General features: G+C 36.7%; 1 protein-coding gene across 1 annotated transcript; it reads left to right on the top strand.

The window, feature by feature from the left end:
- The first annotated feature begins 312 nt into the window (after positions 1 to 312).
- APELA (apelin receptor early endogenous ligand) lies at positions 313 to 26,376 on the top strand. The gene is made up of 3 exons (XM_027543677.1): positions 313 to 588; positions 1,867 to 1,956; positions 24,407 to 26,376. Exons 1-2 carry the CDS (start codon positions 513 to 515, stop codon positions 1,953 to 1,955), a joined length of 165 nt encoding a protein of 54 aa, XP_027399478.1. The 5' UTR covers positions 313 to 512; the 3' UTR covers position 1,956; positions 24,407 to 26,376.

Genomic DNA, 26,376 nt, shown 5'->3' with positions numbered 1-26,376 from the left:
CATTCGACGGTCTAAATTAGAGCTTCATAATGCCTTCTGAAAGGAAAAACAGACGTCCTGTCATTCCTCTGGGTTTCTGGATATGGCACCAATGTGCACAACGCAAAGTGTAAACAGATGTAAATAGTGAGGGAGGAGGCCAAGCCAGTGTGTTATTGCACACACTCCCCACAGCCTGATCAGACTCAGGCAGCCTCTCCCAGGGGCTGGCAGCTGACATTTCCACTCAAATCCTGGACTCTTGGCATCACCAATATTTACTTATGGAAATAAAGGGGTGTGGCCTTGGCCGGAGAGGCGGGTGGAGGAGGGGTCTGGGGCCTAAGGGGCTCTGACCGCCTCACAGCACCAGAAACCTTCTCTGCTGTGATCATTAACCTTTCTGGAGAACACAACAAGCTGTGCTCTGAGGTCTGTCTTTAGAATGTGAGGAGAGCCACACAGATACCACAGAGACTATTCAAAGAGGGGTTACCTTGTGAGCTTTAGCTCCACTGTGGATTGGCAGAAAAATGAGATTTCACCAGTTCTTTCTTCTATTTGTTATTTTTATGTTGAGTCTTCTACTTATCCACGGACAAAGACAAGGTAGGACTTTGCCCATTTGTAAAGGAGTAACTTGATTTCATATCTGTTTGTGTGAATGGGCTTCTGAGCCTGACTGTGTTTCTGTTGAAAATCACTTAGATGTGTGCTTGTTGGGGATGGGGTGGGGGAGGGGGGAGGGGGGAGGTGGGGTGGAAGGGAGGGTCGGTGGTTGAAGGGGGTTGGGAGTGAGTGTGTAGGAGTTCAGAAGTATGTTTTCTATCCTGTTAGGTCTGTTATTTGGATATTTTAAAATAATAGCTGGCTTTTAAAATGATGACAAATATTCTACCACTGTTTTTTCTAAATTCAAAGAAAATCGATCCCCAAACTATCATAGTTACATTGTCCTTATAAGTAAAAAGAGTTATTTCTAGATATATAGTTAGATGTGTCACTTTAAAAAGTGCCATTTGTAGTAGTAGTATGCTTATAGAGCCAAACAAACAAACAAACAAAAAGTCAAAACTGTGTATGGTCAGGATAATATTAAATTACTTGACACATTTTTCAAAGATTATATCTGTTCTGTTGTTCTTAATAGGAACTTAGTAAACAAAGTTATTTTAAAGTGTTTTTACTTCAAAACTAAACATCTAGGAGTTCAAAGCACTGGCAGATTAAAAAAAAATAAATTAGACAGTTTTTTAAGGAAAAAAGCCAAACCTAATTTAAATAGAGAGATGATAACATAGAAATCCAAATATGTTAGATTATTTCCTTGATAATATACTTATCCATTTACAACAGAAAATGGTGCATAACTAATTAAACATTCAGTTTCTGCCTTTTAGTTAACCAGAAGTTAGATCACGGAGATTAGTTCAAATGAGGTCTCTTGATCTGCCCTTTTTACATAAATAAGAAAAATGTTTCAAATTAGCAACTCTGGAAACAGATGATCCCTTCTTACTGTTTATAGCAATTGAATTGCTATTCAAATTGTTTCCCTTCTAAAATTAGAGAACAATTTGGAAAATATTCTTGTGAAATATTTGTGCTTAATTCACAACATAAACTAAAAGGTCTAGGAGTATTTAGAAAGAAGTCATGTAGGTGGAGAATTTTACTATTAGATCCCAGCATCAATATAAACTGTTAGGAATACCTGCCATGCATTTACATCCCATTAATTTTTTATATCACAATCATATATGAACAGATAGCAGATAATCACAGCATAATTTGGATCCAGAATATTCCCTCACAATCTTCAGATTAAACAGCAACTAATTTTCTGTAAATGCTCTAACATTTTCCTTCCGTCCTCCCCCTCCCCAGCTAATTTGGCAATGAGAAGAAAATTGCACAGACACAACTGCCTTCAGAGGAGATGTATGCCTCTCCATTCACGAGTGCCCTTCCCCTGAGGTATTTCTAATGGAAAATGGTTTTGGCAATGTTTACATTTTGGCAGTGTTCCAGATCAGCTATACCTGAGAATGTTTGTTCATATTTTGAATATGTGATAATGACTTTACTGTGATGTCCCTTGAAGTAATGCATACTATGGTTTGCATACTAACAGAGAAATGAAATGATATTTGGGAATTGCTCTAATAATTTGATGGGATGGATGAGGAAAATGCAGGAAAATCTTGATAACTGTTGAATCTGAGTGATAGTTATATGAGGATTAATACTATTTTGTGTGTTTGAAAATTTTCATAATTAAAAAATCAGGCAGCAGGAGAATTTAGTTAATAATAGATGTATCTGTAACTAGTGTTTTGAAAAAATCTGAATATCTCCCTATGTTATTCAGAACAAGCATATTTCCCATGAACACCATTCTAGGCTTGAAAACATTTAGACAACTTTTCCCAGCTCCATCAAATGGATGATGTATTAACCTCAATATTTAGTAGTATATTCTTCCTGAAAATATTTATTTTCAGATATGAAATCAACTTAATGACATAGCAGTTTTCCAGCTTCACTAATAGAATTAATATTGATGGTTGCATTTTTAAGGATATACTCTGAATAGAATTTTGTTCCTGATTTTACACCACCACCATCACCAGTAGTGTTGTTTGAATCAGTTAACTTCAAACATCACCCAAGTTTAAATAACTTCATACAAAAATAAGAAATTGACATTCCATTGTAATTATTTTAAGCTCTTCAATTCTAATGAAGTATATCTTTTTTTAAAAAAAAGTCATAGAAATTTCCTTCAGCCTGGTTAACATAACACAGGCAATTGCTAAATTAGTCTATTAATTTGGCCTGTGGACTGGAGCATTTATGGCACTATTCATTCAGGGGAATAATGGTTGCTGTTCAGTTCAGTCACTCAGTCGTGTCCGGCTCTTTGCAATTCCATGGACTGCAGCACGCCATGGACAGCCTCCCTGTCCATCACCAACTCCCAGAGCTTACTCAAATGCATCTCCACTGAGTGGGTGATGCCATCCAACCATCTCATTCTCTGTTGTCTCCTTCTTCTCCCGCCTTCAATCTTTCCTAGCATTAGGATCTTTTCAAATGAGTAAGCTCTTCACATCAGGTGGCCAAAATATTGGAGTTTCAGCTTCAACATCAGTCCTTTCAATGAATATTCAGGACTGATCTCCTTTAGGATGGCCTGGTTGGATCTCCTTGCAGTCCAAGGGACTATCAAGAGTCTTCTCCAACACCACAGTTCAAAAGCATCAATTCTTTGGCCCTCAGCTTTCTTTATAGTCCAACTCTTACATCCATACTGGAAAAATCAGTATGGATTACTGGAAAGACCATAGCCTTGACTAGATGGACCTTTGTTGCCAAAGTAATGCATCTGCTTTTTAATATGCTGTCTAGTTTGGTCATAACTTTCCTTCCAAGGAGTAAGCATCTTTTAATTTCATGGCTGCAGTCACCATCTGAAGTGATTTTGAAGCCAAAAATAAATAAATAAATGATTGCTGTAGCTAATATGTAATACATGCTTTTCAAACCAGTGAAGACTGTAGTAGAGCATTACATAAAGAAAGAGCAGTTCAGTAATAAGCATTTATCAAGAGGGCTGAGATAAAAAGCCAAAGTCTCTACACCTGCATCTGTAACAAGTTACTCTTTACTATCAAAATATGAAAAATAAATTTGGTCGCAAAATCCAGAAAAATACAGGAGGAAGTTCTTGATCAGCCAATTAGTAGAAACTAAAGCATGCTTTAAAAGTTTTTTATATATTAAAAATCCCTTGGTGTGTGTTGATAATGAATTTCAGTCTCAAATAAATAATGGTAAAATCTGTGCTTAGAAGGAATGGAAGTTCAAGATTTTTCCAGGACTTTTTGAAAGTAACAAGAGGCGTCTCACAGTAGCCAGGAAATTCCTGCATGTTCAGGAAAAGATGCCTCACAAATGCAAACAAAAGCCCTTTAGTAAGTCACAGGTTGTATTGGCTTTCTCCACAAACCACCTGCCATAAAAACTAGGGCTGTAGGTAAATAAGATAGAGTAGTGAAATTTGAACTGTCAAAGTTAAGGAAGATTTTGACCTGTAAACTAAATCTGTAAACCAAAGGGAAACCTAAGTTGAAAGCCATATAAAACATTTAATAATGGCAATACTTTACAAAAGGTAGGTAATCCTTTTAAAGAACTGCTCATGTTACAGCATCCATTTTCTCAGTGTTTAGGCTAGTCCTGCGTTTAAGCTATAGTTCTTTGAAGAATGTGTAAAAGTCACATTTTGGAATCCAGTGATAGTATAACAGCCAATGAAAGAGAAACATTAAGATAATTTCCCCGTGGGAAACTATATTCAATATCCAGTGAACCATAATGGAAAATAATGTGAATAGAAATATATATATATTCCTGAGTCACTTTGCTGTACAGCAGAAATTAAAACAGTATACACCAACTATACTTCAATAATTTTGTTGTTAAAAAAAAAAAAAAAAAAAAAAGATACTTTCCCAAGATCTTGCCAAACCAGTGCTCTAAGTGTTGTCTTCAGGTTTCATAGCCTGATTCTCACTATCCTGAATATTTGCATGTTTTTCATATGTCTTACAACAAAGATACTTTGACAACTGGATAAAATGCTATAAATATTTGTAGTGGAACTCTGAGGCTGAACTTTCCTTCATTGGTCCACTTTGTTTTCTACATGCTTTAGATAAAATCACCTGTCTTGACTTGATTCGGTTAGGGTTAAGGAAGATTGTAAAAGGACAGGTCAAGTAAACAGTTGACTTTGAATTTTTACAAATTAACCCTTTAGAGTGGTTTAGACTTTCAGCTCACTTGATGGGAAAGCCATGTTATCTTCACTCTATTTTTGCTTCTTCCAGAGTCTTTTTCAAAGACCCCCAGTGAGATAGATTTCCTAATAGTTGAGTTAATTAAATAAAAAAATTAATATAGTTAATTAAATATAAATAAATAGTTAATTAAAATAGTTAATTCAATATAAAATTTATTTTCTTGATATTCTTTTTTCTCAAAAATACTTTGGCAACACTTTCAGCTGTAAGTGAATTAGAGTGAAGGAAAGCAAAAGAAGGGTGTCAGGAAATCCAAATTCAAAGGTTGATGTCAGCGCTACAAAGTGAAAATGAGGTAGGGGCTTTGGACTCTTGATATCCACTTCCAACAGTGTCATCCTGCTATAGGCCTGATTTTATTGATAGTATATGCAAAGGTAACTACACATCTTGTTAACACATACTTTTTCTAGCTTTTTAATAATAATTATAATATATATTCATGGTATAATATTTTTTTCTAACAGTCTGGAAGAATATCAAATCAAAAGTAAAATACTTTCACACTCCCTTATCATCCATGCTCTTTTCTCAGAGGTAATGGCTATGAAAATAGTTTTGGTAAAGCTAAATTAACACATTAAAGGTAAATTAACACATTAATTTAAACTGAGACCCTTGATTGCCATCCAAATACAAGTGTTTATAGTTCTGTATTTTTAATAAAACAGTTAATAAAACTGCTTTTTAATAAAACAATTTTATTGAATCATAGTTGATTTACAATAGTATGTTTGTTTCAGGTGTATAGCCAAGTGATTCAGTTATAAATTTTTTTCAGATTCTTTTCCATTGTAAATTATTATAAGCTACTGGATATAGTTCTTTGTTGCTTATGTATTTTATGTATAGTAGTTGCTTCTGTTAATCCTCATTCTCCTCATTTTGTCCCCCATTTGTAAACCATAAATTTGTTTTCTATGTCTGTGAGTCTATCTTATATATATAGGTTCATTTGTATTATTTCATTCCACTCCCACAGTGGGGCTTTGGTATGCTTTCTCCACACCCAAATACTCTTGTGTGTGATCAACTTTGGTTCTGTCTGCCTTATTCTTAATCACTTACAGTCATGGGCTTCTGATCCCCCATCCACGTCTACCAAATCTCTGTTCTACCTCCAAACCTTTCTGTCTTGTGTGGCCCTTCTCAGTCTTTGGCTTATCCAAAAGCCAACTTCTGCCTTTAGCACGGAATCTCCACTTCAGTGGAGCACTTTGTCTCCACATTAGCAGGGCTCTCTGGAAATAACTCTTCTTACTTTTGGGTATCTCTCAATCCCATCTGGTTATATTTCAAACCTTTAATGACCTCTAGTTCCCTTTAACTTTTTGAAATCCTTATCCAACTCACAGCAAGAGATAATTCCTCTTCCCAGAGAAAATGGAGATAATTAAGGTTCAAACTGGACCCTGCCCTCAAACTACATGCATCTACATCTGCGTAATGTCCTGTTTTCCCTTCCTGGCCTTTCATTAAGAGATTTCTCTCTTGGTTATGGGTAATCTCTTCATATCTCAGGAACCTCGATCCAACAATTACTCCCTTTCTTCCCCAGCAGATTCAATATGTTAAAACTGATCTATTTCATCTTTTTAAAAAAAAAGAAAAAAAGGTGTGCCATTTATCCCATGGTGCTCTTTAGTGACCAACCCAGGTTCTTTTCTGCACAATCAGATTTCTTGGAAAAAGTAGTACTTCCTTTTTTCCCATTTAGTTTCAATGCACTGCTCCTGTAGCATTCTGGGAAAGGTCTCTAGTGACTTCCTTCTTCTTGAATCCAATGAATACATCAGCTGTCTCTGTGTCAATAATAGAATGAACTTTCCTTGGTTTCAGTGATACCATGCTCCTTTTTGACCATCTCTGGAATAAATCACTCTGCTTTTCAGGCCCTGTATAGGGTGTCCAACTGCCTATCTGGAGTCACCGCAGCTGCCCTGCAGAAACTTGAAGCCCATGGCCATAGTAGATATATAGATATAAGCCATGGCTTCTGCACAGCTATTCCTATAACTCAGCTCTCCGTTCCAATACCAGTCATGTCATCAGGAAGGATTTCCCTGATGATATTTTATGTAAAAAAGAAGTACCAAAATAAAATCTTAAAACAGTTCTTCACCCTACCCAAGATACTTCTGTTTTCCTTTTATTGTTTTTCTCCATAAAACCTAATGCCATGTGACATACATAACATATATTTACTTTGTTGTTTGATTAGTATCTTCCTCTCTTGTTGGAATGTAAGTTTCATGAGAACAGGAATTTGCTCTGGTCATAGCTATATACCTGGTAACTGTCATCAACTCTTCAGAAATATTTGATGAGTTATTGAATGAATAGCTAAAAATAGGTTATTTAATTCTTCTCACTCAAATATTTCTCCTTTGTTCTCCAAATTACCATGTATTAGGCACTGTGCTGTGAAATATACATGTAACTGTCCCAGCCTAAACTTCTGAGCACGGTGCCCCAGTGTTCAGTTCTATGTGATTGCCCAGGCTTTCATTTCTACTTGATAACCTGCTTCTTCCTTTATCTCTGTGACTATCTCAGTGCCTCTTATAACTCTCCAGCATGACTTCTACACCTTAACTACTCACTCCAGCCTCCAGGTCTCTTTCTAGAAAGTCCATTTTTTGTTTTATCATATGGTCTTTTTAAACTGTAATATCATACCTTATGAGCTTGATTAAAGTGTCACATCTTGATTAAAATCCTTAACTGTCTGTAGCCTTCAGGAGGCTGAAGTGAGAACTTCCATAATTTAGCAAGCATCACTTTACAAAAGGTATCTTTCCAGGAGCACCTCTTCTCCCTTGTCCTCTCTCAGAGTGGGTAAGAGTTAAGAAGGGACTGCCTGAGTTCTAGCTCTGGCCACACAACTCATCCCTTGTGAGCCTCCCTTCACTTTCAGGCCTGTAAAATTAAGCTAATAAAGGCATGTACCTTATCATAACCATACCTACTACATAGTAAGTGTTAAACAGATAATAGCTAGAACTGTTACCATTACTTTAAAGTCAGTCCATTCTTCACATCTTACTTTATAGTTACACTTCTGTTCATTTATTCTTTTCCTTACTATCAAGTCATGCTTTGAGACACCTTCCCTGGTTTTGATACCTCCTACTGATTTTATTAAGTGCCCATTTTTTGCTCTCAGCACTGTTTGTATACTTTTGTCAAAGTACTGGACTCACTGCATTGTAATAATGTGTTAACTGACTGGACTCCTTCCCTCCCCCACCACCCCATGGTGAAATTCTCTGAAGGCAGAGTGTGGGTATTCTGACTTTGTTAAATTAACATCTGTTAAGTGGGGGCACAGTACAGAATAGTGAGCCTTATTTAAACAGCTGACCACAGATATGTTGAAATAGAGAAGTTTATTACTCACAGGTCTGAAGCAAGCACCCAGCATGCCTCAAGGGGCCACATGGGAAAGTAATTGGCAGAATGCAGACAGAGAGAAGGGCCGTCATGCATGCAGATGGTGGTTTGCTTTGGATTCCTAGGCAATGGGTCAAATTGACTGATCAATTCAGAACAAGAGTGAGGTTTTGGTCTGCCACAGGGGGTCTTATCTAAGAGGCACATACATAGGTAAACAGACCCTAGGGGCAGGGAGGGTGTTGGTCACAAGGGCTATTGGGAAATCGCCTCAGGAACTTCCATCTGCTTGTGATCTTTCACTACTATCCAGGGCATGCACTTCATTCAGAGTCTGATACTGGTTTAAGGCCCCCACACATAATGCATTCCTGGCAGCAATACCATGGGTCTAAGGCAATGGCACCCCACTCCAGTACTCTTGCCTGGAAAATCCCATGGACTGAGGAGCCTGGTAGGCTGCAGTCCATGGGGTCATGAAGAGTCAGACACAACTGAACGACTTTGCTTTCACTTTTCACTTTTCACTCATGCGTTGGAGAAGGAAATGGCAACCCACTCCAGTGTTCTTGCCTGGAGAATCCCAGGGATGGAGGAGCCTGGTGGGCTGCCATCTATGGGGTCACACAGAGTTGGACATGACTGAAGCGACTTAGCAGCAGCAGCAGCAGTGTTGCTAGACTGTCAACATTCAGTTCAGTTCAGTTGCACAGAGGGGTCCAACTCTTTGTGACCCCATGAACTACAGCACGTCAGGCTTCCCTTTCCATCACCAACTCCCAGAGCTTACTCAAACTCATGTCCATTGAGTCGGTGATGCCATAAAATCATTTCATCTTCTGTTGTCTCCTTCTCTTCCTGCCATCAATCTTTCCCAGCATCAGGTCTTTTCCAATGAGTCCATTCTTTGCATCAGGTGGCCAAAGTATCAGAGTTTCAGCTTCAGCATCAGTCCTTCCAATGAATATTCAGGACTGATTTCCTTTAGGATGGACTGGTTGGATCTCCTTGCAGTCCAAGGGACTCTCAAGAATCTTCTCCAACACCACAGTTCAAAAGCATCAATTCTTTGGCCCTCAGCTTTCTTTATAGTCCAACTCTCACATCTTTACATGACTACTGGAAAAACCACAGCTTTGACTAGATGAAACTCTGTAGAAAAAGTAATGTCTCTGCTTTTTAATATGCTGTCTAGATTTGCCATAGCTTTTCTACCAAGGAGCAAGTGTCTTTTAATTTCACAGCTGCAGTCACCATCTACAGTGATTTTAGAGCCCAAGAGAATAAAGTCTGTCGCTGTTTCCATGGTTTCTCTATCTATTTGCCATGAAGTGGCAAATAGTGATGGGACTTGATGCCATGATCGTAGTTTTCTGAATGTTGAGTTTTAAGCCAACTTTTTCACTTTCTTTTTCACTTTCATCAAGATGCTCTTTAGTTCTTCTTCACTTTCTGCCATAATGGTAATATCATCTGCATATCTGAGGTTACTGATATTTCTCCCAGCAATCTTGATTCCAGTTTGTGCTTTGTCCCACTTGGCTTTTCACATGATGTACTCTGCATATAAGTTAAATAAGCAGGGTGACAATATACAGCCTTGATGTACTACTTTCCCTATTTGGAACCAGTCTGTTGTTCCGTGTCAAGTTCTAACTGTTGCTTCTTGACCTGCATACAGATTTCTCAGGAGGCAGGTAAGGTGGTCTGGTATTCCCATCTCTTGAAGAATTTTCCACAGTTTCTCCTGGTCTACACAGTCAAAGGCTTTGGCGTAATCAATAAAGCAGAAGTAGACATTTTTCTGGAATTCACTTGCTTTTTTTATGATCCAACAGATGTTGGCAATTTGATCTCTGGTTCCTCTGACTTTTCTAAAACCAGCTGGAACATCTGGAAGTTGATGGCTCACATACTGTTGAAGGAAGCATGTCTTGGAGAATTTTGAGCTTTACTTTGCCAGAATGTGAGATGAGTGCAGTTGTGCAGTAGTTTGAGCATTCTTTGGCATTGCCTTTCTTGGGGATTGAAATGAAAACTGACCTTTTCCAGTCCTGTGGCACTGCGGAGTTTTCCAAATTTGCTGGCATATTGAGTGCATTACTTTAACAGCATCATCTTTTAGGATTTGAAGTAGCTCAACTGGAATTCCATCACCTCCACTAGCTTTGTTTGTAGCAATGATTCCTAAGGCCCACTTGACTTCACATTCCAAAATGTCTGGCTCTAGGTGTGATCACACCATTGTCATTATCTGGGCCATGAAGATCTTTTTTTATAGTTCTGTGTTTTCTTGCCACCTCTTCTTAATATCTTCTGCTTCTGTTAGTTCCATACTGTTTCTGTCCTTTGTTGTTCCCATCTTTGAATGAAATGCCAAACTGAACTTTTGCTTCCCTACATCTATGCTGTAAGTGTCTGCACTTCCAGGTATGGCTCCGTCATCTTACCAGGTTCAAACTCTGCCTCTCTCCCCTAGGATTCTCTTCCAACTCTATTTTCTGTATGAGGCCCACGCTGATCCAAATAGTTTGAAATAATTTTCCACTCTCAACAATCACTATATTTTTACCAGTAGTTATTTAAAGGAATTTATCATATTCTACTTTATTTCATCAAATCATTAATATTGGAATACAAGCTCATTGACAATAAGACTTGGCCCCTAACATTTAGACTATAATCATCTATAGCCTGAAAGTAGCTTCAAGTATAGGGAATTCTTGAATGGAGTATAATATCTGTAGAATGTCTTGCTCAAAACTAAATATAATATAGAAAATTACTGTATTCTTGATCATAGCCCAGTTGAAACTGTTTACCTCAGACTGGGGCTTGAACCCATGTGCTAGTACTTGAATCCAGCCAAAACCCAGCTTGAGACTCGAAGCCGTGTGGCCATGACTTGAACTTAGCCAAAACCCGCAGCACCTTGTTTCCTTTATTAGGAAGCTCAGGTTCTTGATGTCTCATCACAGAAAGAATTCAGTGAGAGAAAAAGTGATACATAAGAAGATATATTCAGATTCAGAGAGAAGCAAACTCCACAGACCTCTGTGGCATTGTAGAGGGCAAGTGCAGCTGAAAAATGTGGCATGTGGCATGTGGTTAATTTGTATGGGCTGAGTAATTTAATATGCTAATGAACAGGAGGATTATTCCAACTATTTTGGGGAAGAGGTGGAGATTTCCAGGAATTGGGCCATCACCCATTCTCTGGTCTTTTGACAGTGCCTTGTATCTGTCATGGTACCTCTGGATGTGTCATTTAGCTTGCTAACTGAGGATCAAAGTCTAGTCAAAGTCGAATTGGCTGCCATCTTGGACCCTTTGATTCTAATCTGTTTATGTTGTGTCCTTGGGCTATGTCATTCTTCAAAAAGTCGTGCCCTGTCCCTTTCCCTCCTGTTACAGTGTCCAAGAATCATGTCAGAGAAAATCTTTAAAGTTCCTAATTTACTGATGATATCAAGCTCTTTTATAAAGACCCTGATGCCTTAATGATAATGCATACAATGTACTGAATTTATAAATATATAAAATATAGTAGTTATATATATTATTATAATAAATGTTTATTTCCCTATATGAAAAAATATATATATATGATAGACTAAAGCCTAATTTCAGAGTTTTCTTCACTTTGGAAACTGCTTCCTCATTACAAAGTGTATAATAATTCTTTTTGGAGATATTTGGTTAAAGTAGCTATTCTAGGGACTTCCTTAGTGGTCCAGCAGTTAAGACTGAACTTTTAATGCAAAATGTGAGGGTTGCATCCCTGGTCAAGGAACGTGGATCCCACATGTCTCATGGTGCAGCCAAAAAATTAAAATGAAAAACAAAAAATAGAGTACCTGTTCTCTATCATGTTCAGGAATCTAAAATATCTTTGTAGCATAACTTTTTTGTTCTCTGTTATTCAATTAGTGATATCAGTTAAAATTTATTATTACATAGCAGTAATATATTTGAAAAATATGCTGTTCTTAATAGCAAAAGAGTATTTAAGTGACTTGAGAAAAACTTTTTATTAACAACTTTTTATCAACACATTTCATTCTTGGATGTATTTTTTTTTTCTTTTTAATAGTGATGTATGGTATTAAATGCCACAGTTCTCTTGACATTATCATTAATATCAAAATATTAGATGAATTCTAAACTTTCCTGATCTTAAAATTATAAGCAGTTATCAACAGAAACTGCAGCCTGGTTTGCTGCAGTCCTTGTGGTTGCAAAGAGTTGGACACAACTGAGCGACTGAACTGACTGACAGATCAAAAGAAATGTTCCAAATCTTTTCAGTGTATCTACAGTTCCTCAGAATATTGCTAATTTATAAATAAAACCCCTGATAATATTTTAATTATAAATTAAATCCTGTTACCACTCAAAATAAAATAACAAGGCAAACCACATATCTTCTGCTTTGCTTTGTTAAAATTCTATTAGAGAAGAAAAATAAGCAGAATATACAGTCTTTCCCAAGGATTCCTCTACTGATTTCAGCCCTGCACACCTGTTGTCATATCCAGAGCTTGGTCACACACTGTCACTATTCCAACCTCATTCCAATGAAGCATTGACCATTGACTGGTCCCTTTCTTTTGCTAAGATTATATAATTCATTATTTCCATAATTGCTGCCAATATTACAGGTTTTCCTGATGCTCTGTCTTCATCTCATTGTTTTGGAAGAATTCTGAAGTCTTCAGACAGGCATTTTATTACTGTTGGAGAATATACAAGCAGTCGGATTGGAAATGCTTCAAATTCTTCATCCAGTCCCAAATTGTCTGGAAAAACCTGCATTTCTGTGGTCAACTTGCTGCATTGCACTCCACAATAACTGTTTCTAACTTTTTCTACTCACTTTAAGTTTTAGACCATTATTTTAAAGAAGATGGCCTTGCCTCATATCATAGAGAAAAGAGAAGTCAGCACATCGTATATCCCTCAGCTTCCAAGTATAAAACAAGACTCCTACCTAATCTAGTCCCCACTCTACCCACACCAACCCTCCTTTTCCTCTATGTGTCATAGAAGGTGTTACCTCCATCTATGCATGGATCCCTTTCCTTCTGACTTTCTCAGGAACCTCAAACTGCCACATCTTCTCAATGAGAATAAGAAAAGTTTATTTATTTAGAACTTGCTATAGCAAGGGAGTCAATTACTGTCACTCTTTGTCTATTATGAATAATTCTGTTCTGGACATTCATGTACAAGTTTTTGTTTGTACATATGTTTTCAGGTATTTGGGGTATATATCCAAGAGTGAGATTGTTGGATTATATAGTGTTTCTATGTTTAACTTATAGAGGAACTGCCACAATGGTTGCAGCAATTTATATTCCTAACAGCATTATATAAGGGTTCCAATTTTTCTATATTCTTACCAATAGTTGTTATTATAGCCATAGTAGTGGATGTTAAATGATGATTAACATTACAGTGATTTTGATTACATTTCTCTAATGATTAACCATACTGAGCATCTTTTCATGTTCTCATTGACCATGTGTCTATCTCCTTTAGAGAACTGTCTATCCAAATTCTTTGCACATTTTTTTTTCAATTAACTTACTTGTCTTTTAATAGTTAAGATGTAAAGTTCAGTTAAGTGCTCAGTTGTGTCCAACTCAATGCGACCCCATGGACTGCAGCATGCCAGGCTTCCCTGTCCATCACCATCTCCTGGAGCTTGCTCAAACTCATGTCCATCGAGTCAGTGATGCCATCCAGCCATCTCATCTTCTGTCATCCCCTTCTCCTCCTGCCTTCAATCTTTCCCAGATCAGGGTCTTTTCCAGTGAGTCAGTACTTCACATCATGTGGCCAGAGTAGCCTCAGCACCAGTCCTTCCAATGAATATTCAGGACTGATTTCCTTTAGTATTGAATGGCTTGATCTTACAGTCCAAGAGGCTGTCAAGAGTCTTCTCCAATACTACAGTTCAAAAGCATCAATTCTTCGGCACTCAGCTTTCTTTATGGTCCAGCTTTCACATCCATACTTTTATATATTTGAATACATAGCCCTCATCAGGTACATGATTTGAAAATTAGTTTCTTCCATCCTATTAGCTGTCCTTTCATTTTCTGTGTTGTCTTTTGAGCACAAAAGTTTTTAGTTTTGGTAAAGTTCCATTTGTCTATTTTTCCCCCCTTTGGTTGTTTGTGCTTTATGTGTTGTATTAAAAATACCATTGACTAATCCAAGGTCACAAATAATTTATATTTACATTTATATTTCCTTCCAAGAGTTTTATAGTTTTGTCTTTTATATTTATGCCTGTAATATTTAGAGTTAAATTTTGTGTATGGTGTGAGGAAGGGGTTCAACTTCTTTTGCATGAAGATATCCAAATTCTCTAACACCATTTGTTGAAATTACTATTTTTCACCCACTGAATTACCCTAGCACTACTGGCATTAATGTCAAAAATCTGTAGATCACAAATGTAAGAATTTATATCTGGACTTTCAGTTCTGTTTCATTGATCTGTATGTCACTCCTTGAATTAATCCTATGAGTCCTATTGATTATTGTAATATTGTAGCATGTTTTAAAATCAGAATGTGTGAGTCTTCCAATTTTGTAGTTATTCAAGATTGTTTTGGTTATTCTAGTTCCCTTGAATTCCCATACAGATTTTAACATTAGGTTGTAGTTTCTGCAAAAAGTCAGCTGTGACTTGGATAGCAGTATGTTTAATTTGGAGATCAATGTGAAAAATATTGCCTTTTTTTAAATTAATGAATTAGTTTTTGGACAGTGTTGGCTATTTGTTGCTGAAGGTGAGCCTTCTCTAGTTGTGATGAGTGAACTTCTCATTGCAGTGGCTTCTCTTGTGGAGCATGAATTCTAGGTGTGCAGGCTTCAGTAGATGTGGCTTGCAGGCTCAGTTGTTGTGGCACAGGGCTTCATTGTACCTATCATATGCTAAATCAAAACAACAACAAAAATCAATAATTTAAAAAGACTGAAATCATCAAGCAACTTTTCCAACCACAATGGTATGAGACAAGAAATCACCTATAAGAAGGGGAAAAAAAAATGCAAGAAACCATAATTGCCTTCTCCAATAAGCATATGTAGGTTAAACAATATATGACTAAGCAAACACAGTTAGTCACTGTTGAAATCAAAGAGGAAATTTTAAAATACCTTGAGACAGAGAAGATGGAAATGTAATTATCCAAAATCTGTGGGACATAGCAAAAGCAGTTCAAAGAGGGACGTTTATAGTGATACAAACCTACCTCAGAATCAAGAAAAATCTCAAGTAAATAATCTAACATTATACCTGAAGGATTTAGAAGAAAATAAAAACCCAAAATTAGTTGAAAAAAATGAAGAATAAAAGTAGAATAAAGATTAGGGCAGAAATAAATTAAATAGAGACAAAATTTTTAAATAAAAAAGATAAGTGAAATAGATTTTTTTAAAAATTAATAAACATTTAGCCAGACTCATGAAGGAAAAAACAAAAAAATAAAGAGGGCCCAAATAAATAAAATTAGAAATGAAAAGGTAGCAGATACAACCAACACCACAGACAGAAATACAAAGACTCATAAGAAATTACTATGTACAATGATACTCCAATAAAATGGTCAACGTGGAAGAAATGTATAAATACCTAGAAATGTACAGTCTCATAAGACTAACTAAATAAGGAAAAATAGAAAACATGAACAAACTAATTACAAGTAATCAAATTTATCAGTAATCAAAAAACTCCCAACAAACAAAAGTCTAGGACCAGAGGCCTTCACAGGTGAATTCTACCCAACAGTTGAAGAAAAGTTAACAACTCTCTTCTCATAGTAATCTAAAAAACTGAAGAATAAACACTGAAAATCTTTCTATGAAGCCATAGTATCATCAGTTCAATTCAGTTCAGTCGTTCAGTCGGGTCCGACTCTTTGTGACCCCATGAATCACAGCACGCCAGGCATCCCTGTCCATCACCAACTCCCGGAGTTCACTCAAACTCAGGTCCATCAAGTCGGTGATGCCATCCAGCCATCTCATCCTCTGTGCTCCCCTTCTCCTCCTGTCCCCAATCCCTCCCAGCATCAGAGTCTTTTCCAATGAGTCAACACTTTGTATGAGGTGGCCAAAGTATTGGAGTTTCAGCTTCAACATCAGTCCTTCCAATGAACACCCAGGACTGACCTCATTTAGGATGGACTGGTTGGATCTCCTTGCAGTCCAAGGGACTCTCAAGAGTCTTCTCCAACAAAGCATCAGTTCTTCAGCGCTCAGCTTTATTCACAGTCCAACTCTCACATCCATACATGACATTGGAAAAACCATAGCCTTGACTAGACGGAACTTTGCTGGCAAAGTAATGTCTCTGCTTTTGAATATGCTATCTAGGTTGGTCATAACTTGCCTTCCAAGAAGTAAGTATATAATTTCATGGCTGCAATCACCATCTGCAGTGATTTTGGAGCCAAAAATAAATAAATAAATAAAGTCTGACACTGTTTCCACTGTTTACCCATCTATTTACTAAAGTCAGAAAAAGACACCAAAAGTAAAATAATTATAGGCCAATATCACTAATGAACATAGATGCAAAAGTTCTCAACATAATATTAGCAAACCAAATTCAACAATCTAGTAAAAGGATAACACATCATGATCAAGTGGGATTTATCACAGTGATGGTTCCATATCCACAAATAAATCAATATAATAGAACTGCATTAACATATTGAATAAAAATTGTATGCCTTTCTCAATAGGTGGAACAAGAGTTTTTGACAAAGTGCAGGGTATATTTTTGATTAAAAGTTTCAAAAGAGTGGGAATAGGGAGAACATACCTAAGCATAATAAAGATCATATATGACAAAATTAGAGCTTTTCCTTTACAGTGAAAAGCTGAAAGCATTCTTCCAAGATCAGGAACAAGAAAAAATTGCCCACTCTTGCTAATGTAATTCAACATAGTATTAAAAGTACTTGCCACAACACTCAGACAAAAAAAGAAATAAAAGGATTCTAATTTGGAAAGAAATAAATCAAACTGTTACTGCCTGTGGATGAGATGATGCTATATATAAGTAGTCCCCAGCCATTGTGGCACATGGGATGTGTTTTGTGAAAGACAGTTTTTCCATGGACTTCAGGTGGGAGGTTTCAAAATGATTCAAGTGCATTACATTTATTGTGCACTTTATTTCTATTATTATTATGTATAAAAATAAAGCTCCACCTCAGATCATCAGGAATTAGGTCCCAGAGGCTTGGGACCCATGCTATATGCAGAATTCTAAGGATATCATAAAAACTACTAGAACTCATCAATGAATTCAATAAAGTAGCAGGATACAAATTACACAGAAATCTACTGCATTTATATGGGTTAGTAGACGGAGAAGGTAATGGCACCCCACTCCAGTACTCTTGCCTGGAAAATCCCATGGACGGAGGGGCCTGGTGGGCTGCAGTCCATGGGGTTGCTAGGAGTCGGACACAGCTGAGCAACTTCACTTTCACTTTTCACTTTCATGCATTGGAGAAGGAAATGGCAACCCATTCCAGTGTTCTTGCCTGGAGAATCCCAGGGACAGGGGAGCCTGGTGGGCTGCCATCTATGGGGTCGCACAGAGTCGGACACGACTGAAGCGACTTAGCAGCAGGGTTAGTAGAAAGAGAAATTACGGATACAATCCTATTTACAATTCCATCAAGAATGAACTACCTAGGAATAAATGCAAGTAAGAAGGTAAAATCTATATTCATAAAACTATAAGATATTGATTTAAAAAAAAGTAAAGATTAATACAAATGAAAGATATACCATGTTCATGAACTGGAAGAATTAATATTGTTAAAGTTACCACATTACCCAAGAGAATCTACAGAGTCAATGCAATTCCCATCAAAATACCAATGGCATTTTTCTTACGAATAATTCTAAAAGTTCTATGGAAACGTGAGAAACCCTAAATAACCAGAACAATCTTGAGAAAGAAGAAAATGCTTGCAGATAATGGTTCCTGATTTCAAACTCTATTATAAAGACACAGTAATCAAAACAGTATAGTAGTGGCACAAAAACAGACACATAGACCAATGGAACTAAATAGTGAGGCCAGAAATAAACTCATACACGTATGACCAGTTAATCTACAATGAAGGAGGCAAGGGTTTACAATGGGGTAAAGAGAGCTGCTTCAACAATTTAGGAGAACTGGACAGCTATATGCAAAAAAATATACTATTTTTTAAATATACTATAGTCAAAAAAAGGAATATACTACTCTAAAAAAAAAAAAAAAACTACTTTTGACATCATATAAAAAATTAACTTAAGTGTAAGGCCTGAAACCATAAAACTCCTAGAAGAAAAAAATAGATGGTATGCTCTTTGACATCAGTCTTAGCAATATTTTTTTGGATCTGTCTCCTCAGGCAAATGCAACAAAATGAAAAATAAACAAATGGGACCATATCAAATTAAAAAAAATTTGCACATTGTAGGAAACTATAAACAAGCCAAAAATATAGCCTACTCAATGGGGGAAGATATTTTTCAAAGGATAATGCAATAAAGGGTAATATTCAAAATATACAAAGAACTCACAACTCACAACAGAGTGGTTCCAAATAGGAAAAGGAGTATGTCAAGGCTGTATATTGTCACCCTGCTTATTTAACTTATATGCAGAGTACATCATGAGAAACGCTGGGCTGGAGGAAGCACAAGCTGGAATCAAGATTGCTGGGAGAAGTATCAATAACCTCAGATATGTAGGTGACACCACCCTTATGGCAGAAAGTGAAGAGGAACTAAAGAGCCTCTTGATGAAAGTGAAAGAGGAGAGTGAAAAAGTTGGCTTAAAGCTCAACATTCAGAAAACTAAGAATATGACATCCGATGCCATCACTTCATGGGAAATAGATGGGGAAACAGTGGAAACAGTGGCTGACTTTATTTTTTGGTGTTCCCAAATCACTGCAGATGGTGATTGCAGCCACGAAATTAAAAGACATTTACTCCTTGGAAGGAAAGTTATGACCAACCTAGACAGCATATTAAAAAGCAGAGACGTTACTTTGCCAACAAAGGTCCGTCTAGTCAAGGCTACGGTTTTTCCAGTAGTCATGTGTGGATCTGAGACTTGGATTATAAAGAAAGCTGAGTGCAGAAGAATTGATGCTTTTGAACTGTGGTGTTGGAGAGGACTCTCCAGAGTCCCTTGGACTGCAAGGAGATCCAACCAGTCCATCCTAAAGGAGATCAGTCCTGGGTGTTCATTGGAAGGACTGATGTTGAAGCTGAAACTCCAGTATTTTGGCCACCTGATGCGAAGAGCTGACTCATTTGAAAAGACCTTGATGTTGGGAAAGATTGAAGGCAGGATGAGAAGGGGACAACAGAGGATGAGATGGTTAAATGGCATCACCGATTCGATGGACATGAGTTTGGGTAAACTCTGGGAGTTGGTGATAGACAGGGAGGTCTGGCTTGCTGCAGTTCATGGGGTCACAATGAGTCAGACACGACTGAGCAACTGAACTGAACAGAACTGAACATACAACTCAACGTCAGAAACAAAGAAAAACAAATAACTTGATTAAAAAATAGGCAGAGGACCTGAATAGACGTTTTTCAGAAGATATACATATATAGCCACATACATATGAAATGATTCTCAACAGTCTCCAATAATCAGGAAATGCAAATCCAAACCACAATGAAATTTTACTCCTAAGTGAAAATTAGTTATATTTTGCTCTACCATATATTTAAAATGCATTGCTTTTGTTGTCATTCAGTCACTCAGTTGTTTCTGACTCTTTGTGACCCAATGGACTGTAGAATGCCAGGCTACTATCTCCTGAGTTTGCTCAAACTCAACCCCATTGAGTCAATGATGCCACCCAACCATCTCATCCTCTGTTGCCCCTTCTATTTCTGCCCTCAATCTTTCCCAGCATCTGCGTATTTTCAAATGAGTCAGCTTTTTGCATCATGTGGCCAAAATATTTAAGCTTCAGCTTCAGCATCAGTTGTTCCAATGAATATTCAGGGTTGATTCCCTTTAGGGTTGACTGGTTTGATCTCCTTGCTATCCAAGGAACTCTGAAGAGTCTTCTCCAGCACCACAGTTCAAAAGCATCAATTCTTTGTCTCTCAGCCTTTTTTATTGTCCAGCCCTCACATCTTCGATCCTTGGGTTGGGAAGATCCCCTGGAGAAAGGAATGGCTATCCGCTCCAGTGTTCTGGCTTGGAGAATTCCACGGACCGTCTAGACCATGGGGTCGCAAAGAGTCAGGCACAACTGAGCGACTTTCACTCTCACATCTGTACGTGACTACTGGAAAAACCATAGCTTTGACTATATGGACTTTGTAGACAAAGTAATTTATCTGCTTTTCTTCCAAGGAACAAGCATCTTTTAATTTCATGGCTGCAGACACAATCCACGGTTGTTTTGGAGCCCAAGAAAACAAAATCGGTCACTGTTTCCCCATCTGTTGCCGTAAAGTGATGGGACTGGATGCCATGAATGTTGAGTTTTAGGCCAGCTTTTTCACTCTCCTCTTTCATCTCATCAAGATGCTCTTTAGTTCCTCTTCACTTTCTGCCATTAAGGGTAGTGTCATCTGCATATGTGAGGTTACTGGTATTTCTCCCAGCAATCTTGATTCCAGTTTGTACTTCATTGAGCTTGACACTTCTCATGATGTACTCTGCATGTAAGTTACATAAGCAGAGTGACAATATACAGCCTTGATGTACTCCTTTCCCAATTTGGAACCAGTTCATTGCTCAATGTCCAGTTCCAACTGTTCCTTTTTGACCTGCATACAGATTTCTCAGGAGGCAGGTAAGATCGTCTGATATTCCCATCTCTTGAAGAATTTTCCACAGTTTGTTGTGGTCTACACAGTCAAAGGCTTTAGCATAGTGAATGAAGCAGAAGTAGATTTTTTTTCTGGTATTTTCTAGCTTTATCTATGATCCAACAGATATTGGCAATTTGATCTCTGGTTCCTCTGCCTTTTCTAAATCTAACTTGTCCATCTGGAAGTTCTCAGTTCACATACTGTTGAAATCTGGCTTGAAGGATTTTGAGCATTGCTAGCATGTGAAATGAGTGCAATTGTGCAGTAGTTTGAACATTCTTTGACATTGCCCTTCTTTGAATTGGAATGAAAACTGACTTTTTCCAGTCCTGTGGCCATTGCTGAGTTCTCCAAATTTGTTGGCATATTGAGTGCAGCACTTTAACAGCATCATCTTTTAGGATTTGAAATCGCTTTTTGACCTGCATACAGGTTTCCTAGGAGGCAGGTACGGTGGCCTGGTATTCCCATCTCTTAAGAATTTTTCATAGTTAGTTGTGATCCACACAATCAAAGGCTTTAGTATAGTCAATGAAGCAGAAGTAGATGTTTTTCTTAAAATCGCTTGCTTTTTCTATGATCCAGTGGATGCTGGCAACTTGATCTCTGGTTCCTCTGCCTTTTCTAAATCCATTGCTTTCTAAGTCTAATGCATTACTAAGTGCTACTGCTGCTGCTGCTAAGTCGCTTCAGTCATGTCCAACTCTGTGCGACCCCATAGACGGCAGCCCACCAGGCTCCCCCATCCCTGGGATTCTCCAGGCAAGAATACTGGAGTGGGTTGCCATTTCCTTCTCCAATGCATGAAAGTGAAAAGTGAAGTGAAGTCGCTCAGTCATGTCCAACTCTTCACGACCTCATGGACTGCAGCCTACCAGGCTCCTCCGTCCATGGGATTTTCTAGGCAAGAGTACTGGAGTGGAGTGCCATCGCCTTCTCCATACTAAGTCCTAAGCAATAGTCTAATAGTACTAAAATTAGTACTATTCTAGTACTAAATTGTCTTATAGTACTAAGATTCCTCAGGACCATTTTAAAAAATTGAACTATAAAAATAGAAAGCCCAGAGATAAATCCATGCACCTATGGACACCTTATCTTTGACAAAGGAGGCAAGAATATACAATGGAGAAAAGACAAATCTCTTTAACAAGTGGTGCTGGGAAAACTGGTCAACCACTTGTAAAAGAATGGAACTTTCTAACACCATACACAAAAATAAATTCAAAATGGATTAAAGATCTAAATGTAATACCAGAAACTATAAAACTCCTAGAGGAAAACATAGGCAAAATACTCTCTGACTTAAATCATAGCAGGATCCTCTATGACCCACCTCCCAGAGTAATGGAAATAAAAGCAAAAATAAACAAATGGGACCTAACTAAACTTAAAAGCTTTTGCACAAGGAAGGAAACTATAAGCAAGGTGAAAAGATAGCCTTCAGAATGGGAGAAAATAATAGCAAATGAAGCAACTGACAAAGAATTAATCTCAAAAATATACAAGCAACTCCTGCAGCCCAATTCCAGAAAAATAAGTGACACAAACAAAGCATAGGCCAAAGACTTAAACAGATGTTTCTCCAAAGAAGACATACAGATGTCTAACAAACACATGAAAAGATGCTCAACATCACTCATTATCAGAGAAAATCAAATCAAAACCACAATGAGGTATCATATCACGTCAGTCAGAATGGCTGCTATCCAAAAGTCTACAAACAATAAATGATGGAAAGGGTGTGGAGAAAAGGGAACCCTCTTACACTGTTGGTGGGAATGCAAACTAGTACAGCCACTATGGAGAACAGTGTGGAGAGTCCTTTAAAAACTGAAAATAGAATCACCATATGACCCAGCAAGCCCACTGCTGGGCATACACACTGAGGAAACCAGAAGGGAAAGAGACACATGTACCCCAATGTTCATCGCAGCACTGTTTACAATAGCTAGGACATGGAAGCTACCTAGGTGTCCATTGGCAGATGAATGGATAAGAAAGCTGTGGTACATATACACAATGGAATATTACTCAGCCATTAAAAAGAATGCATTTGAATCAGTTCTAATGAGGTGGATGAAACTGGAGCCTATTATTCAGAGTGAAGTAAATCAGAAAGAAAAACACCAATACAGTATACTAACGCATATATATGGGATTTAGAAAGATGGTAACAATGACCCTATATTCAAGATAGCAAAGAGACACAGATGTAAAGAACAGACTTTTGGACTCTGTGGGAGAAGGCAAGGGTGGGATGATTTCAGAGAATAACATTGAAACATGTATATTGTCATATGTGAAATAAATCACGAGTCCAGGTTCAATGCATGAGACAGGGTGCTCAGAACTGGTGCACTGGGATGACCCTGAGGCACAGGATGGGGAGGGAGGTGGGAGGGAGGTTCAGGATGGGGAACACATGTACATCCGTGGCTTATTCATGTGAATGTACAGCAAAAACCATCACAATATTGTAAAGTAATTAGCCTCCAGTTAAAATAAATAAATAAAAAATAAAATTACAAAATTGAATTATAGTTTATGTATGTTACAGGTATACAATATACTGATTCACAATTTTGGAATTTTATGCCCCATGTATAATTATTATAAATATTAGCTATATTTTCCTGTGTTGTACCATATATCTTTGTAGTTTGTTTTATACATGATAGTTTGTAACTCTTGACCTCCTTATCCCCACCTTGCCCTTCTCTGCTTCCCTGTCCTCACTGGTAATCACTAGTTTGGTCTCTTTATCCATGAGTTTGTTTTGTTGTTGTTGTTATATTCACTAGTTTGTTGTATTTTTTAGGTTCTACATATAAGTTATATCATACAAAGAAAAGACAAAATGTTTGTCTTTTTTGGGGACAATTTTATGAGTTAGATAAAATACACCTAATTAAGATTTGGGTCCTGATATCTTTGATTTGATCCCAGTAACTTTCTTAGCGGGTGTAAGTATTAGGATCAATATCCAAAATGTTTTTTAAAAATAGTTAAGACTACCAGTGTGGGTCACTGAGTAAAGAAAGTTTATTAGATGAAAAATAATTTAACATAAAACCCTCTTTAATAGCATAAGTTCAGACTTCTAAAGAAATACAATGCTGTACTTATATTGAAAGGTAAGTAAATATGAAGTTAATTTCAGCACTAAAAACCTTAGCAAATTTTCATAATTAATTGGCTATAAAAAGAAATTAAGAATGAGTAAATTGGTTTGCTAGATAACGTTTCTTATTATATGTTTCTTTCTCCTTTGCTTCCAAATACAGATCTTCTCTATCTAACTTCACTGAGTCTGTCAGAAGAAGACTGAAGGAAAAGATACCCACCCACATAATACTGTGATTGTTTAGAAGTTCCTGTATGAAAAGAAGTTGTTTGAAAGCACCTGGCAGTTTATTAGTTTCACCTGGATTCCCTTCTGCCTGGTTCTCTTGTAGGGAGAAAATATCAAATTCAAATGCAATTCCAGTCTGAAGTATAATTACTTGCTTGCAGAGCAAAATTGTTTATCTTTCTCTGCACATTGTTATTCTTACTTGGTTTAAGAAGAAAAACCGTTTAATGTTTTAGAACTTTATAATAGTAAAATATATGAGTTTAGAATTGTTCTTTCCTAGTCTTAAAATTTTCCAAAGGTATTAAAATTACTTTGTATATGTATGAATATTTTTTTAAAAAATCCTAAATTTGAGATCAATTGCATTGACTATCTGGTTTTGCAGAATAAGGAGAAAACAATTAGTTAATTATTTATATAGAAACACTAAGAAATAAACTTAATTGCTGCCAGTTTTATGTAATAGGCTTTAATGTTTATGAATGTTTTTTTTTACTTTGAATATAATATCCATTTAAACTTGTAAAAGAAAGTCTGAAATACTAATTGTAGCTCATTTTATATTACAACCAAAGTGTTCATTTCTGAACCTGTTCTTCAACATGTCATCATAAGAAGCCAGTGTTTGATTTCTTTTGAAATTCTGTTTAATGCTCTTTTTCTTCATTTGTATAGATAGCTTCCTAGAAAGGCCAACTAAGAAGTGACATTTAAAATACACTTATGCCAATGAAGTCTCAAGCAGAGCAATGTTTATCAGTACACATCACTCTGTTGGGCTTTATATTAGTATTATCAACTGGTAGTGGTGAGGCATGTAAATAAGATATCAGAAGGAATTCAATAATATGATATCCCAAGAAAGGCACTATCCTAGGTCTGAATTGTATTGATAATTAGTTGTTCTCAAGTTAAGTATACTTTTAATTTGTATTTATCAAAGACTGTTAGCTCAGTGACATATTTTACAATAAGTTAATTCTAGGTATGAAGCTTACCTATTTATGTCTTGACTATAAATTTTACTTTGTAAACATTCTAGAATGGGAGAATCCATTAACCCTTAACCCCTATTTGCCAAAACAGAAGATTGGGATTTATATATAAAGATTTTGAAATAGAAATTATGATATGAAAATTTGTCTCCCTTTCATAGCTTATTCACAGTGTTTTGGTGGCTAGAAGGTGCTTATTAATATTACTGTTATTAAATTTACACACAAAAGATTTTTATGAAATGTGTTATTAAATTATTTAAATTATATATTTGGGGGAAACTCTAAATTATTTTCCAATGAATTAGAATTCCTTCACACAAGTTCATTTAAGTAGAAACATAAGCTATTAACCATGATATTTATGTTTAAAACATATATGTGCTTGTTTATGTAATTTGTACAAAAAAAAGAAAAGATTCATACAGTTCAGTTACATCTCATGGAATATAAGCCATACTTCTGCAAGTACAGATTCTCACATTCACAGGAAAAATTGAAAACCAGTCATAATTAAATGCTTATAGATTTCTACATATACAATTTCAGTAATTGTTTAATAAAACACTCAGCGATTTGAGTGCCTAGTTGACCTTACTTGTATAAGTTCCAAGTGTTGAACATAGCATGGTTTTCTTGATACTTGTCTCTTTTTTCATTGTTCCTTTTCATTGGGACATTTATGACTGATCATACCCTGCCAATGGAGATCTTTTACTTAATTCAAGATTATCAGAGGAAAGGCAAAGTTCCTCTCAAAATTTATAAAAATCTCAACTAGTGGTATTTATGTTGAAGGTGGCATACTAGAACAAGTCTGTGGCAATAGAGCTGTACTTTATTCTTTACTGGCAAGATGAAGGGCAAACCATAGGAGTGTCAAATACATGTACTTTAAACTCTA

The sequence above is a fragment of the Bos indicus x Bos taurus genome, chromosome 6 (assembly GCF_003369695.1).
Source record: "Bos indicus x Bos taurus breed Angus x Brahman F1 hybrid chromosome 6, Bos_hybrid_MaternalHap_v2.0, whole genome shotgun sequence".
NCBI lineage: Eukaryota > Metazoa > Chordata > Mammalia > Artiodactyla > Bovidae > Bos > Bos indicus x Bos taurus.
The sequence above is the reverse complement of the archived record's forward strand: the minus strand, read 5'-3'. Positions and strand labels throughout refer to the sequence as shown.

What these genes read in the sequence shown, in the direction of transcription:
- APELA (XM_027543677.1), top strand. Translation starts at nt 513, where the DNA reads ATGAGATTTCACCAGTTCTTTCTTCTATTTGTTATTTTTATGTTGAGT. An exon ending in TATCCACGGACAAAGACAAG is followed by an intron (nt 589 to 1,866) that starts GTAGGACTTTGC and finishes CCCCCTCCCCAG; the next exon opens with CTAATTTGGCAATGAGAAGA.